The sequence below is a fragment of the Indicator indicator genome, chromosome 21 (genome assembly GCF_027791375.1).
Source record: "Indicator indicator isolate 239-I01 chromosome 21, UM_Iind_1.1, whole genome shotgun sequence".
NCBI classification, from domain to species: Eukaryota; Metazoa; Chordata; class Aves; order Piciformes; family Indicatoridae; genus Indicator; species Indicator indicator.
This window is the reverse complement of record NC_072030.1, coordinates 8,994,467-9,009,243: the sequence shown is the minus strand read 5'-3', so window position 1 is coordinate 9,009,243 and position 14,777 is coordinate 8,994,467. Positions and strand designations below refer to the sequence as shown.

The following is a 14,777-nucleotide window of genomic DNA, read 5'->3' as shown; positions in this document are numbered from 1 at the left end:
ATCTACGAATATCTTAAAATTTTAAATGTAAAGGGAAATAAAAAACCTCAAGATGGCACAGCCCCTCCTACCAGGACCTCCTTGTCCTTTCACATATAAATTGCCTGTCTTTTAAGAATAAAGGGTGCAAATGCACAGTACCTGTATAAATGGCTTTACTATTTAAAGTTTATCTTAACTCCGCAGTTAAAATGATAATCTAATTGCTAGACAAGAAAATATCCAGAATTTTTTTCCATTGAATCTGTGCTGACACACACCATATTGAATAATCCTTTCCCCCATGACTTCTTTCCCTGGGGCAGGGACTTTTTATGGAAGTCAGGTGGCATTCTTACCTGGCAAAAGCAGCCACGAAAGCTAGGCTAAACACACAATCTTTTCACCTTAACCTGCCAAGAAATTTATTCCTTATTGTTGTCCCAACACTGCAAATATAGTGAGAGTTCTCTTAGTCATATGAGCATCTTCTCAACTTCAGCACTCGCAAGCTCAAAAGCTGTTCACACAAAGATACTAATGAAGTGTAATCAGAATACCATTGGTGAGTATAACTAAAGCATAGCTAAAAATAAGCTAACTTTTAGCATAACTAAAAATAAATCACTTCCTCGATCATGCCAATTTTATATTTACCACCTCATTATATTAACAAAACTCAAGGGGGTGGGGATTACTCCATAACCTACACCTATGCCCATGGAGCTAGCAGATGCGATCAGCATCTTTCACTGCTGGTAGCCACACAAAGAGCAATTTGGGCTGAGTGGCTGATTACCCATAAATCCCTCTGTAACTCATCGTGGTGGTAAACACGCGTGTGACGGTGTTTATAATGACACTTTTACACTACATCATCCAGTACCTGTGTGCTTTTTTGCCATAGTTAACATCACTTTTTCCACAGCATGAAGACAATCCCAATATTTGACCCAGTACTGCAACCTTCCACCAGACCATCATAGCAGCTTTTGTTTTTCTCTTGTGTCAGAAAATAAATAGGAACATTCTTTGAAATATATTTAGGCTGAACTTTTGGCTTGTTTTTTTTAAATGTTTATTTTCAGGAATGTTGCCAATCCATTTTTAGCAGATGGTTTGCTATTTAATGTCTCTAGGAAAGACAGAAAAGCTTTAACTGATAGAATCTAAAGAAATGTTGAGAAGTTACACGCAATTTTATACAATTCAAAAGCATTTCCTACATACTGTCACCCAGACAAAAACATATTGGCATGCTGTTACTGCAAGGAGCCAAGGAATGTTTCGCACATTATGGCATTAAATTTCCTTTTGCTCTCCAAGAGTAGAAGTTCTCCAAGAGCAGCTTATTTCTTAATTATGGGGGAAAAAAAGAAATAGGAAGCCAGGGCTGAACAATTAAAAATATATCCTCAAGAGCTAGAGGTTGCAACACAAAAAAATTTTACCTTTGCTTACTCCTCCAAAACAGAAACCATTAATCTGGCTCCTCATTCACTCTATAACCCAGTATTCCATCTGCTTCTACAGTAGTTAATCATCCTGAAATTGCCTCCACTAATAAGTGATGAAATGTGCAGGCTTCACTCTAGCCATCAGCTATTACTCAAGTACTGCACAGAGCACTAATTGTCTGAAGTACGTTAGAGTCAGGTTTTCAGACAATACTTCTGTCTTTTGCATTTCCAGACTTCAGGAGTCTGTTCCTGTTGCCACCATAATGAGATATTATGCAAACATGCTCCAATTTGCTCTCATCAAGTTCTTGCTTCCTTACTTGTATTACCATTTACAAACTCCTACATGTCAGCCTGCATCCAGCAATGGTGAAGACCTTTCCTGCCTTCCAGACAAGACATATAGATACAGATATATATATGTGTTTATATATAAATATAAAATGTTTGTATGCATAATTTCCATATTTATATGTAAAAATTTTCTAAGTACTGACGTGAAAATAGAGAGGTAGAATTGGCACTACCAACGTGGTTTTAAACTATTTTCATGTAAGAAAGACAAACTAGTCTGAAAACCTCATGTATATTGATAGAATTGCAGTTATATGAAGTATAACAATAAATAAATGAGATTAAAATGTTTCTATACCTGTTACAATGCCTGTGTTTACAGAAATCAAAGTGGAAATGATCTACCCAAACACAGGTCTTCTGTCATCATTTTGCTACTGTAATTTCTGGCCTTGCTGCTTTCAGTGCATAAATTCAGTGGTCTTTCTGGTGTATATATATCTTTATACATCCCTTTGGAACTTGTGGGGTTTCTTTATGGTTGTTTTGCTTGGTTTATATCTAACAGTTTAAAATTATTTTTAAACACACACAGCTTTACAATCATGTGAAAATATTAGCTAAACACAATCTTGAAATATCTAATTACATCTAAGTTTAATCATGTCATATCCTTTATGGCTGACATCACGTTGTAAAGTCACAGAGTACTAACTCTACTGCCTCTTGAAAAACCAGGACCCAAACAACAATATGTGATTGTAATATTAGAGTCTAATAGGGATACCATTTTGGTTCTGAGACCATGATTTTTTTAATGTATCTTATCTGACTGTATACATGCCAAATAATTCTTACACCATTGAAGATATTACTACGTCTTTAAAAGTCTGTAGGAACTAAATCAAATAGTTTTAAGTCTTGCATTTTTAACCCTAGATTTGGGGTTAATTAAAAAGCAAATATTTGTAATAATCTACTATGTGTGAAACTGATTTTGAGCAAAAGGCTTTCAGAGTAGAATCAGAAATGGTGTGTCACTTCTTTCTACTCCATGGAAACTCAGCAACACTAGTTTCACCAGTTTTAGTAACACCAGCAGAAACTCAATAGTTTCCACTCTGTGAGTATAGTTTCATATTAAATAAAAAGGGACAAAACATTCAGGTACTCTTATACAGCCCCAAGCTTTTTCTCTGTATCTTTCTTCCCTGACGTTCTTCATCCTCCAAATCGTTACATATGAAGTAAAAATGTCTTCTAATCAGAAACACTGAAGAACTTACAGCGTACTACTCCCTCACTCACAGCACAAGTAAAAGAGGAAAATGCCATCATCATGTGATCATGCAATATAGAGCTGGTAAAATTATAAATACCTCAGAGGAAAAAACAAATGAATAGAACAAAGTTATTTTGAAAATTCTGTGCTCTCTTCTGCAAACCCTAGTCTGTGCCCAAAGAAATCCCAAAAGGTGTTTTCTCCAACAGTAGCTTTATTGCAATGATAATCCTGTAATGGATGGGTACAGCCACACTGAGTCTGCTATGCTGGAAAAGTTTATCTGACAATTTTTCCTTCCAGCTACAGCATGCCAAACCTTCACGCAAAGCCTTTGGCAAGTCATGACTCGTTGCAGAAAGAAAAGCTTCAAAGGAATTTGAATCCACCATGAAAGCAGGGACAGGTAATACACTGCATTAGTAGCACAATTCATGAAATAGATCTTTAGATTCAGCATAGGCATCTAACACAGTCCAAAAATCGATACAGTCTCCCTGAAATGAAGACTAGAATGATCATTTGTCAATGAAGAAAAACAAAAACATAAATACTACCTCTTTTTCTTATGTTATTCAGAAAGCTGCTTATAGAAATCCTCTTTTCTCAGAGATTACCTGTGACAGCTCTAATAAAAGAGTAACATTCAAACAAAACTACACAGGATTTTCACATCCCCACTAACATTACTGCTACAAGATCACCGAGATCACAAATTTTCAAGATACAGGCAAAGAATTAAACAATTATGTGGTCTTTAAGAAGAAGAAGGTGCTGATTATAACATGGATGTTGGGAGAGATCTCTAATCTCATACTATAGAGCTCATGCCAGTCTCAAATTTGTATCAGTGAGATGGAGATCTACAATGGGAGAACAGACATGGCTACTGCAAAAAGGCCAAGATCTACACAACACCATGACATTTGCCTACTCGAAGATTCACCCACCCTCTCTGGGCTGTTCCTAGTGGAAGAGGATAAGACCTTCCATGTGATTCATCTAAACAATGCCAGCAGTTGAGTCAAACCTGCCATCAACAGCCTATATGAATTTAGCCGTATCAATTCTCTATACCCCTTTTCTCTGCCCACCTCCTGCAGATCTTATCCATGGGGATGAAGGCCTCTGAGTCATGGATTCTCTGATGCACATTCCTACAGCATTGATCACAAACATGCTGGGATTTCAGATAGCTGCCAACAGTTATTGCCACACAAATAATCTTTTTTTTTTCTTCTATAAATCATATAATTTAAGCAGAGAAGACAGATTCCGGCATTTTAAAGGCAGAGAATGTCAAATTGGAAACATGGCTTCTATTTCAATATTATTAAAAAAATTAATTAGAATATTGTCATTCGTTAATTTTCAAAGTCAAATAGAGGAGGTGCTGGAGAGCCGCAGTAATTACAGTCACAATTTTGGCTCCTCAAGATGTCTGCCTTTGCCTTAGGAAACTCAGAATATCATAGTAAAAATAGCACCTTGGTTACAAGACACCGGTTGTGCAGAGAAAATTTATAAAGAAAACAGAAACAAGGTTGTTACACAGAGAACTCAACTGCACTGCACAATTGTAGTCAGAGTAGATTTAATGGTAACAGCAGCATGAAGATGGTGCACTAACTTTCGGGTACTTGGCAATTACAGTGTATCTGTCCACGCTGCCCCACCGAACAGCCTGTTCCCGAGCTCTTTCTCAAGTTCCTAAAATAAAGGAGACCAAGAGTTTCTGAAGAGGCTACAGAGAAGGCATTTGAAGGCCAAGGGCAGCACAGATGATGAAAGTGCCATTGGATTGTGTAATACGGCTAAGTGAACAAAACAAGGAAGATTAGAAGACATTCTTATATGCTTTTAAAAGGAAAATTAAAAGGAAAATAACACAGCAGACATGAAACCATCTCAGAGGAGACATGACAAGATATGAAGTTAGTTTTCACTTTTGCATTAGACAGAATTTTAATTTATTAAAGAAGAAGTTTTGCTAATTGTGGACCAGTAAATTACTTCACTTATTATCACCAGTCACACAGTATCTGCTGTGCACTCATGGACAATCCCAAGACATCACTACATCCTCTACTAATGCCAGTCTCCAATCTTTGGGCCAAGCATAGCTAACAACATAATCTTATGTGCAATAAACAAAGAAAGCTGTTAACCAGCTAAAGATGATTGATGTCCCATTATGTCCCCTGCCACACTCCATACATAAAACAGCAGAAGATGAAGTTTCCTGGGCTACTCTAATGGCAACGAAAGATTCCCCATCATCCTCAGAAAGACAGCTAAGGCATCTTCACAACTGCCAATGCCATCTCAAGATCTGAATCAAACAGGTTTTCCAGTCACCACAGATTTTCTTCACCTATCACATCTAACATTCAGATGGATAACATTAGCTTATCCCATCATACTGCAGCTTCTACATGATTTCACAGTATAATGTTCATGACAAGACATTTCTACCGCACACAGAATTAAACTGTTTCTGTGGCTTGTCACAGGCAAGTGAACAACATTAAGTAGAGGCAGCAACATTTTGAACCTTTTGTCCCTAGAGACAATGGAGAAACCACATTGCCCATGCTAGGCTCACTGACAAACAAGTGTTTGTAGGCTGTTTTTATAATATAATGGAAAGTTTCATATTTTGCACACATGCAGGTCCAGATTCTACACTACTGGATACAGATTACTAGACTCCTTCATAAATGCTCAGTTCATGCAAGAGAGATACTCTGAACTGCTAAAGCAGATACTGCCATGAGAGAGCATGACACTGGGCCCAAGGTGATCGATCTAATAGATGATACACAATTCCCAACAGCTATACAGAGATCTCACTTTATATTTCTTTTCATTTACCTGTACTTTGGACATGTAGCTAAAGTCATCCCTTAGTACTAAATTGGGCATAACAACCTTGCAGAAAGTCTAAAGACGGAAGTTTGAATCACCAGCTGCAGGGTGCTTGTGTCAACCTGAGCAACATTTTCCAAAGTGACACCTAGCCAGGATGAATGAAGCACTGAGCTGAGTACAGAACCTTAAGCAGAACAGCTTTCTTCAACTCTACACAACCCATAAATCATCTATCTGCTCAAAGATTATAGTACACGATCCTCATTTTCCACTGAAGCTGCGTCATTATGCAGAGATAACAAACGGCAACTAAACCAAACTTTTTCAGAGAGAAAAGGCAAAATACTTTCGCCAAGCAATAAGAGAACTTGTAGAGGGCATTAAAGTCCCAGTTTTCAGCCTCAGCTCCCGATTCACATTTTAACTTTTCATTGAAGACTTTCACCACATGAATTATGGAAACTGTCTAGATTGAAGGAGACAAAATTCAGGTCAACTCCCTTCCTAGAACAACCAGTCCTCAGTTTTGGTAACTGTGTCCTAACCATAGTCAAGAAAATCCTCAGTGGAAGAACCACCAAGGAAGAATAAAATTAGAAGAGAACTAAAAATATAGAAAATACAAAAAAGTTAACAATAACATCATTATTATTATTATTAAAAATTATGAAGTTGTAGTCAATCAACATCATTAAGTCATCAGTAGACAGTCCTTCAAATGCCTGCACCTCCAGTAATGCTTGAAATTTTCAGCAATTTAAGTCTTCTAGCTGAAATCTCTCTATTAAGGTTTTCATTAGCACTCCATTCCTAAGCATGGAAGCAAATGAAAGTTAAATTCAATTAATCTGCACTGACATGCAGCAATCTAGAATTACTTGAGAAGTCACAGCCTAAAGAGAAAAAATAATGGGATTAATCCTGCATGTCCTACATATCCAAGTAATTCCTTCTCTTGCAGTTAGTTACACTGGGATAGCAACTCTGCCTGTACAGACTATGAATACAGGGCCCTCTGGAGCAAGAGCTGTGTTCCCAGGGCTGTCTACTGCTGATTTGGTTCTCAGTAGAATAAATACACTGCAGCAAGTGATAAACATGACTAATTGCTTTTGAAGTTGAGGGAAGGAAATAAGGTGGGAGGATTTAACAATTAATTATTCCCCAAAGTAAAGTACCACAAGAGTAACAGACATGGTAGAATGGCCTTGTGAATTCTAGTTAGCCTGATGTTGTGGAACCCAGCTAGCTAGCCAGGCTGAAAAGGATAGCTACCACAAACTAGAGATTTATATACTACATTATTCTTCATGTTTGAGATAAATAAATAAATGGTAGATTTTAAATATGGAATTTTCCTACCCAAACCTTTAGATGGCTAAAATGAATATTCTGGGATGACTTGGTTTCCAGACTCAAACTATGTAATTTCTGAAAGCAAATTATTCCACCCTAACACCTGTTCAAGACACAGGGAATGAATCATACACTGGAGATGTCTCCCTCCCTCAAGTGATTGCAAGGAGTGATTAGATATCCGTCTACAGGACAGGAAACGTTAGCTGAAGTAAACACACAAAGCTAAATATTCTAAGCAGCCAGCTGAGAGATAATACATCTCCCTCTCTTACAAATTTTCCCCATGGGCAGAGAGGGCAAGGAAGTAAGTTGATTTCACAGACTTCATAATCCTTAATTTTTGTAAATAATGCTGGAATGTGAACATCATCTGATTAGAACTAGGACAGTCGAGAAAATATTAAAACAACATTGCATAATAAGCAGGACAGTACACAAGGTGTTTTAAGTGGTATCAGCATAGCTTTTCAAGAATAAGGTTCAACTCATCACTTACAACAGTCTAAAACTAGCTGAAGAAAGCAATGAACTGTTCTCTTCTTGCTACTGTTTTTGCCTTTGTCATTGTTACAAACTAAATATCTGATGAAAGCAGCCTACTTGTTGACATGATCTTCCAACTGCACAAGCAACTTCGACAGCTATTTAGTGACAGAGCAAATGCAAGATACATTATTAAGATGAACAACATGTAGTAATCTATTTGAAGAACTATTGTATTGATTTTAATACAATGAGAGGGTTTGGGTTTTTTTATGGAACCAGTACACAGTGTTTTCAAATAAAAATGAGAAAAACTGATTTCAAATCCTAGGTTGGAATCACAGATACTTAATGCCCCATTCACTAAGTTCTCACGAGTACTAGATTATACATGTACCACACATCTTCATTAGACATGACAAAGAACTGCATTTTGCATAAACCTATCCATACAGTCTTTTTCCTCAGTTTCTTTCACACGCACAAAAAAAAAACATCACCTTGTTTGCAAACTCTAAAGGAAATAGAAGCTGTAAGTTTCTCTCAGTGAGTATCTTACCAGCATAAAAGATATGCCTCCCACTACAGATTTTGGGAGGGCAAGGGAGAGCAATCTTTTTAGTACTAGCCAGGTAGTACACAGGTGTCATTAACATTACAGTCACAGTCACATGCTACCATAGAAAAGCATACAGGTCATCGTCATTGTAACATGATTTAACCAAACCCATCTTGTAAACTAGACAAGAATTCATGACTCCATGCTCAAGCTCAGGGTTCAAGCATCCTGCTTCCACTCCACAAAACAATTTTCTGTGGTCTCTATCGCCCAACTAGCATGCAATGCCTCCAGTCCTGCCCCATGCTGCCCACCACAGAAGTTAGTATACACACGTGCAACTCTTGTATAACACACCCATAGGGTACATGACATAAATTAACACAGTTAGGAAAGAAGGAAGCAGAAAACTACCATATAGACACAGCAGACACACATGCTCTTATTCCATTTCCAGCATTGAGGAAAAGTGTGCAAAGAAATTATTATACTTCAATACTTGTGTGAATACACAGTGGTGTAAGACGAGCAGTATGGCAGGTGTACACTTCTGCATTCTAACTTTTCCATGCTTGGCCAATACTGGCACCAATATTTCCCCTTCCATATTGTTCTTTCTGAACATGAAGCACACATGCTCTCATTATTTCTGAGCTTCTCTTATCTGGAAAGTTCCTTTTAGTCTGATACTTTTCTTGCCATCGAAGTTACTTTTTTAAAAAATATATACTCTAAAAAAGCCTTTTACATGAAGGCACCTCTCATTCCTTCTCATTTCCAGGACACTTGATAAAATAGATTGCAATTTACATGCTAAAGGAATTCCCAGGTGGCATATAATTAAACAATTCAATCAGAAAACAAATTAAAATGAAATATTAACCTAACCCCATGTGTAAAATGCAGCAGTTAAAGCTCTCTGGTACTTGCAGGGCATGCTACGGAATGCAATTCTATTACTCATGCTAATTTCATGCCTGTTCAGCACTGCAGAACATCTGAGCTACTGACACCTCTCTCCAACCTAAAAAAAAAAAAGGATAAATGGTTCAAGGAAAGGTTCAATATTGAACCAGAAATAACCCTTATAACCTCATCCAGAACCATTATGGAAGCTGATTTACTCAATTTATGCCAATGAATCACAAAATTTCTCAAAGCTGACCTTCCAGCTCATCCCAAATTCAGTCAAGCTCAGAATATTCTTTCCAGTGACTTCAGAGTTTTGTACCATGACCCAGAATTCATAGCATCTCATAGCGCTAAGCAAAACCTAATTAAAATAACACTTTATTCTGCAATCTCTGCCACAGGAATTACTTGCGAACCTCAGTTACTATGACTTGGAAAGTAAAAGCACAGAAAATTTACTCAGAGATAATGATCTGTGACTTTTATTTATCTTAAAGAGTAAGTGGTTTCAATAAGGTACAAGAACTTTGTAAACTTTGGGGTTTCCCCCCCCCCAGATATATTTTAGTACTTATTACCAAACTGTTCACTTTTTTTAGAAAACTGTCTTCAACTTTCATGCAAGTGTTAAGGAAAATATGTTCTCATTTCATTTATGCATAGTCACAAAAAGTTTGTGTTCTAATCCACACCATACTCTCCTCTGATTTAAGTCTACCTTTCTCTATTAATCTGAAGAGAGTCACTGATCAAAGGAACAGGCTGATAAGGATATTGTTTTCCTTGAAAAGAAATAAGAGTATTTGAGCTTCACACCACCAAAGCTGAAGGAGTTATGCTCCAACCTCATATGAAAAGTCAATTAATTTCATGTATCTTACTTTTAACAGTGCCTTTTGAAAAATGCCTGCTTCATACTGCTTCTGCAGTGCACTCCACTGGCACATAGACAAAAATATATTTCCTTTTAAAAATCCATTTCAGAGATCAAGAAGAACTCAAGGACTGCATGAGAAAATGTAAAACTTGCAGGAGCTGCTCTATCTCATCCTCCCCCTCCCAAAAAGTAATATTTTACTAATTTACCCAAGATGACAGACTATCTGAGAAATGAAGGCACTTACACACTGAATGGTGATATGTCACTTCTGAAAAAAACATTCACATAAGTTACAGCAAAGAGGCTGATCTGTACTAGTGCTGCAAACTTACAAATATCGACAAGCAGGGGAAGCCAAATTCACACAGAACTGACCACCCTGCCTGTTCCACCTTTCTTTGTACTCCCAGACCAGTTGGCCAAACCTGCCTGGAAGTGAGCAAGATTCTTTACACTGGTGATAGGTAACCTTTACCAGACGGTTTGCTCTTCCTTTTTGGATTTAGGATGGACCGGAACTGGGATTTGAAAATTCAGCAGAGGCTATGCAGAGGCAGAGAAAAATGGTCCCTCTCGATTTTGTAAGAGCTCTCACCTACCCCTACCCTCAGCCTCCTCACTACCCAATCCACTTAAGCAGACTCGGGGAAAGATTGTACGATACCATGCAGAAGATGCAAATATAAAGGAAGACACTCAGGATGACCCAGCAAAGCCAAGTCATGCAAAATCTAAAACTCCCAGGAAATAATCCTTTTTTTCCCACCGCTTGCCCAATTCAACGCTTCTCACAGAGCTCACATTAAAAAAAGATCAAATTAAAAAGGCATTACACAAATGAGAAACTGCCCCAGTTATAATCCCAAGAGGCTTCCAACACTACAGCAGCACCAAGGGAAAACCTTGAGAACACCCGGGCAAGCACAGACTCTCGGCATGGATTAGAACGGTCAGGTTTACAGGGAGAAAACAAAAATCCCCCTCGCAGCAACCCTTTTTGGAGAATAAAAATGATAAATACAACACAATAACGATACCAGCAAGATGGGAAGAGGCTCTGGTGCCCTTCGCACAGAGCCCTCCCGCGGACCCCCTACTTCAGCAACGCACAGACAGCCACGGAGCGGAGCTCAGAATTATTGTAGCACCAGGCCAAGCCCAGCCCGCCGGGGCTTCCGCCGCTGCCCAGCGCCCGAGCCGAGCCTCCTCAGAGACCTCGCCGCCCGGCTCGCCCCGGCACCAAGCCCCCAGCCGCGCTGCCACGCACCACCGCCCACGGTGTTCCCTCCGCGGCCCAGAGGCGACTTCCCGCCGCTGGCGGCCCCGGGAGGAGGGAGGGGAGCAGGGCAGGTCCCCCTCCCGTCGCCCACCTCCGCCGCTCCTCTAGCCAGGCACCCGGCGAGGACCGCCCAGGACTCCCACACGCACCGCAGCCTCCGCGCAGCCCCCGGCTCTTGGAGGCTGAGAAACGGCTCTCCCCGATCGCGACAAGAATGTCACACGCACAGCAAAACAAACGCGGCGGGAGGGGATGGAAACTGCACACCGCAAGCGGCGGGGTGGGGAGGAGAGGGAAAGCAAGCGAGGGATAAAAGTGGTACCTTGGATGTGCTGCTTGATGACATTTTCCAAATGGTCCAGCCTTTCTATAATCCTTAAAGTGTCCCCTTTGTCTTCCTCTAACTTTTTTTCTGAGATCGGCTCCTGCACTTTCACATAAACACTGGCAATGTAGTTGGTGACCCAGCCCACGTACAGGAGACAGACGATGTTAGTCATTCCACTCAAAATCACGCAAGTGGACACTAAAGTTTTGGTTTTCCTGGTGCACACCATCCTGACATCCCTCCATATAGCTCCAAAAATCCTGTGATCCAGAAAACAAAAATAAACTGCGATGAAAATTAATCCTTTCCCCCCTTTTCCCGAACCGGAGACGCCACTCAGAAGTCAGTAAATTTCCATGCAAAAAGTTCTCCAATCCACAGAATAGTTTTTTTAAAAATAATAAAATTGTCGCCTACCTAGAAGGAGAGGTGGGGGTGGGGAGGGCTGATAATTAGAATCCTGGATTGTAGTACATTAAAATTGTTGAAACTTTGCGACAGCACTGCCGCCAGCAATGTGCCGCTTGCGAGCCCGCCGCTCTCAGGCACCGGCTCCCGCCACGGACATCAAGGGCGCGAGCAGCCAAGTGCCCAAGAGTGGCAAACTTTGCTCCCTCCGCCGCCACCGCTTCCCATCGCAACCGGCCACAGCTCCCGAATCAGACCTTGGGAGCAGCTTGCCGGAGAGTAGGGCTTGCTCGACCGCGGATTGACAGCCCTCTGCTCCAATGAAGAGCTTGCTCCGGCGCGGAGGTTGCTGCCATCACCGTATGGCCGAAGGGGACCCGCGCGGGGCGGGGTTACCGCGGGGCCCACCTGCTCGTCGCGCACACACACACACACACGGCGCTGGGCCCCGCCGTGCTGCCCGCCGGCCGGAGGCGGGGTCGGCGGCCTCCCTTGCTGTTCCTGTAGCTGGCTGCGAAGGATTCCCAGCCCAGCTAGGAAGAAGCATCAACCAGTTGGCGTTTGCTGCTAGGTGCACGCTCTGCTGCTCGGCCGTAGCGCGCAGCCGGTGTCATTAGGGCACACGCTCACACACAGTCTCCATTTGCCTGAAGGGGTGAAACCAGAGACATGCCTTTGGCTCCTCGGCCGTCGGTTCCACTGCTCCAGATACCCAGCGACCACCCACTATTACAGTATGTTTAGCTTTTAGCCTGTTTTCATATCCCCTCCCTAAGGAGGTTATATTATTAACCGGTAATTGTTGCTGGCATCCACACCAGCACCCACCCATCGCCTCCCCCACTTCCACAGGAACACCCTCTATCAGAGCAAACCCTGTCCCAGAATTAGTATCGGGGACCCAGTGTAGTTCAGCGCATCTACGCCGCTTTCCTCTACTCGCCTCATATTTCACGTGCACCTCTGGAAACACTAAAAAAGACAAATGCCTCTCTATATGAAATAATACTGATTTGAGAGAAGGCACACAACAGACAAATCTCTTCCACTCCTATTAGACAGGGACTTTCATACCAAACGAGATCGTTTTCTTTTGGCAATCTCAAAGCAGAACTGTGACATTAGCATGACCAGTAGTAGGCACAATGAGACATCTGTTAATTATCATGCTAAAATAATTTCAAGTACTTACGGTCCAGTGAAAGTAAGAAGTAACAAATGCCGTGGGTCATTTTGTAGTATGTAGCCACCCTCGAAAGCTGATCATCACGCTAGGGTTATCCTGTGTCAGAAAACACAGCAGATAGCAGGAGTTACTACTCTGAAGCACACATGTGGGCATTCAAACTTAAAATTATCTTGAATGTACATTTCAATATCCTAATAGAAGTCATGATTAGTCTTAGGGCTTGGTGTTGGTATTTTTAAAGTAATTACAAGCAAGATTCAACAGAAGGCAGGCAACTGTCCTGCCAAAAAGCAGAATGACTTCTTCCCATCAGTTGGTTGTCCCATAGAAACAGTAAAAACTATGGATACTCAAACACACACAAACCCAGTGTGCCAATGAAGCTCAAAAACTGCTGCCTCAATCTTCTGAGCCTCTCTAAAAACTAATTGATATTGTGGCCAGTGGTACTGAAAGAGGCTAGCCCAGCAGATCCCATTTGGAAATCAGAAAATAAAACACAAGGCATTTGAATGGGAAAGAGAGCAGACATTTACATTTTAAGAAAAAAATATTAGTAATACAGGAATGTTTGCTAGACAAACCTGTCAATGAACAGACAAAATATCAACAGATTATACTGGTGCAGCTCCCTCACATAAGTCAATTATCCAATGTGGTCTGCAATGAACATTTGTCTACAGCATCATTTATTTCCCTACTTCCTGTCTTTGTACTTCATTGTTACACCTTCATATCTGGTAGCGACCAGCAGCAGTAAGTGCATACCACTGGAGACTTTAATTAATAGTGTTATCTAGACTTACTTTCATCTTTGTAAACTCTGCCTGCAGCCACAAAACACAAATTCTTCAGCCTTGACAGTTTAGGCAGAATCTGAGACTTAGCCTTGGACTTCTCAAGTTACAGCAAAACATAAATGAAATCAATCCAGATAAGGGACAAGTAACAACTATTAGCAAGTCATATTTTACATGGAAGTTTATAAAATATTAATAAACAATTGCTTTTATAAACAAATATGAACTGTATGTTACTAACAACTGTCAGCATAGCCATAAGTAACGTAAAGGTTTGAAAAGAGATGGCTAATGTGTCTCACAGGCCTAATGGGTTGCTTATAACAGCACATAATTGATTAAACTTTTATTACAGTAACTATTAATAGTTTATTAGCCCATTACTCCCAACAGTTTTCCAATCACATTTAAAATATAATTTCATTTAGAACTACATTCTCGTACTATCAAAGCTGCACTCAATACCAGAACAGTAGTCCTCTGTCTTCTCATCTGAGCCTTGATTTTACTGAAGCTAGTGTTGAAACTGACTTTACAGCAAAACTTCTAGATGCTGTTATACATTAAAAACACCCTGGCATTAATATTCTGGAATGGTCTTTTTAGATATCTTCTTTTATGAGTTTATACAAAGGTGGAGGTATCCAAGTGTATGTCCTTTAGAAATTGGTAGGGTTTGTCATTTTAACTTATT

The 14,777-nt window shown here is 40.3% G+C and overlaps 1 protein-coding gene across 2 annotated transcripts in view; it reads right to left on the bottom strand.

Moving 5' to 3' along the window:
* The window catches only part of GALNT18 (polypeptide N-acetylgalactosaminyltransferase 18), a 175,393-nt gene extending 163,478 nt beyond the window's left edge, over window positions 1-11,915 (bottom strand). For both annotated transcript variants that reach the window (XM_054390463.1, XM_054390464.1), the window contains exon 1: window positions 11,681-11,915. In XM_054390463.1, the coding sequence (XP_054246438.1) occupies window positions 11,681-11,915 (235 nt within the window). The remainder of the gene's footprint in view (window positions 1-11,680) is intronic.
* Between the last annotated feature and the right edge of the window lie 2,862 nt (window positions 11,916-14,777).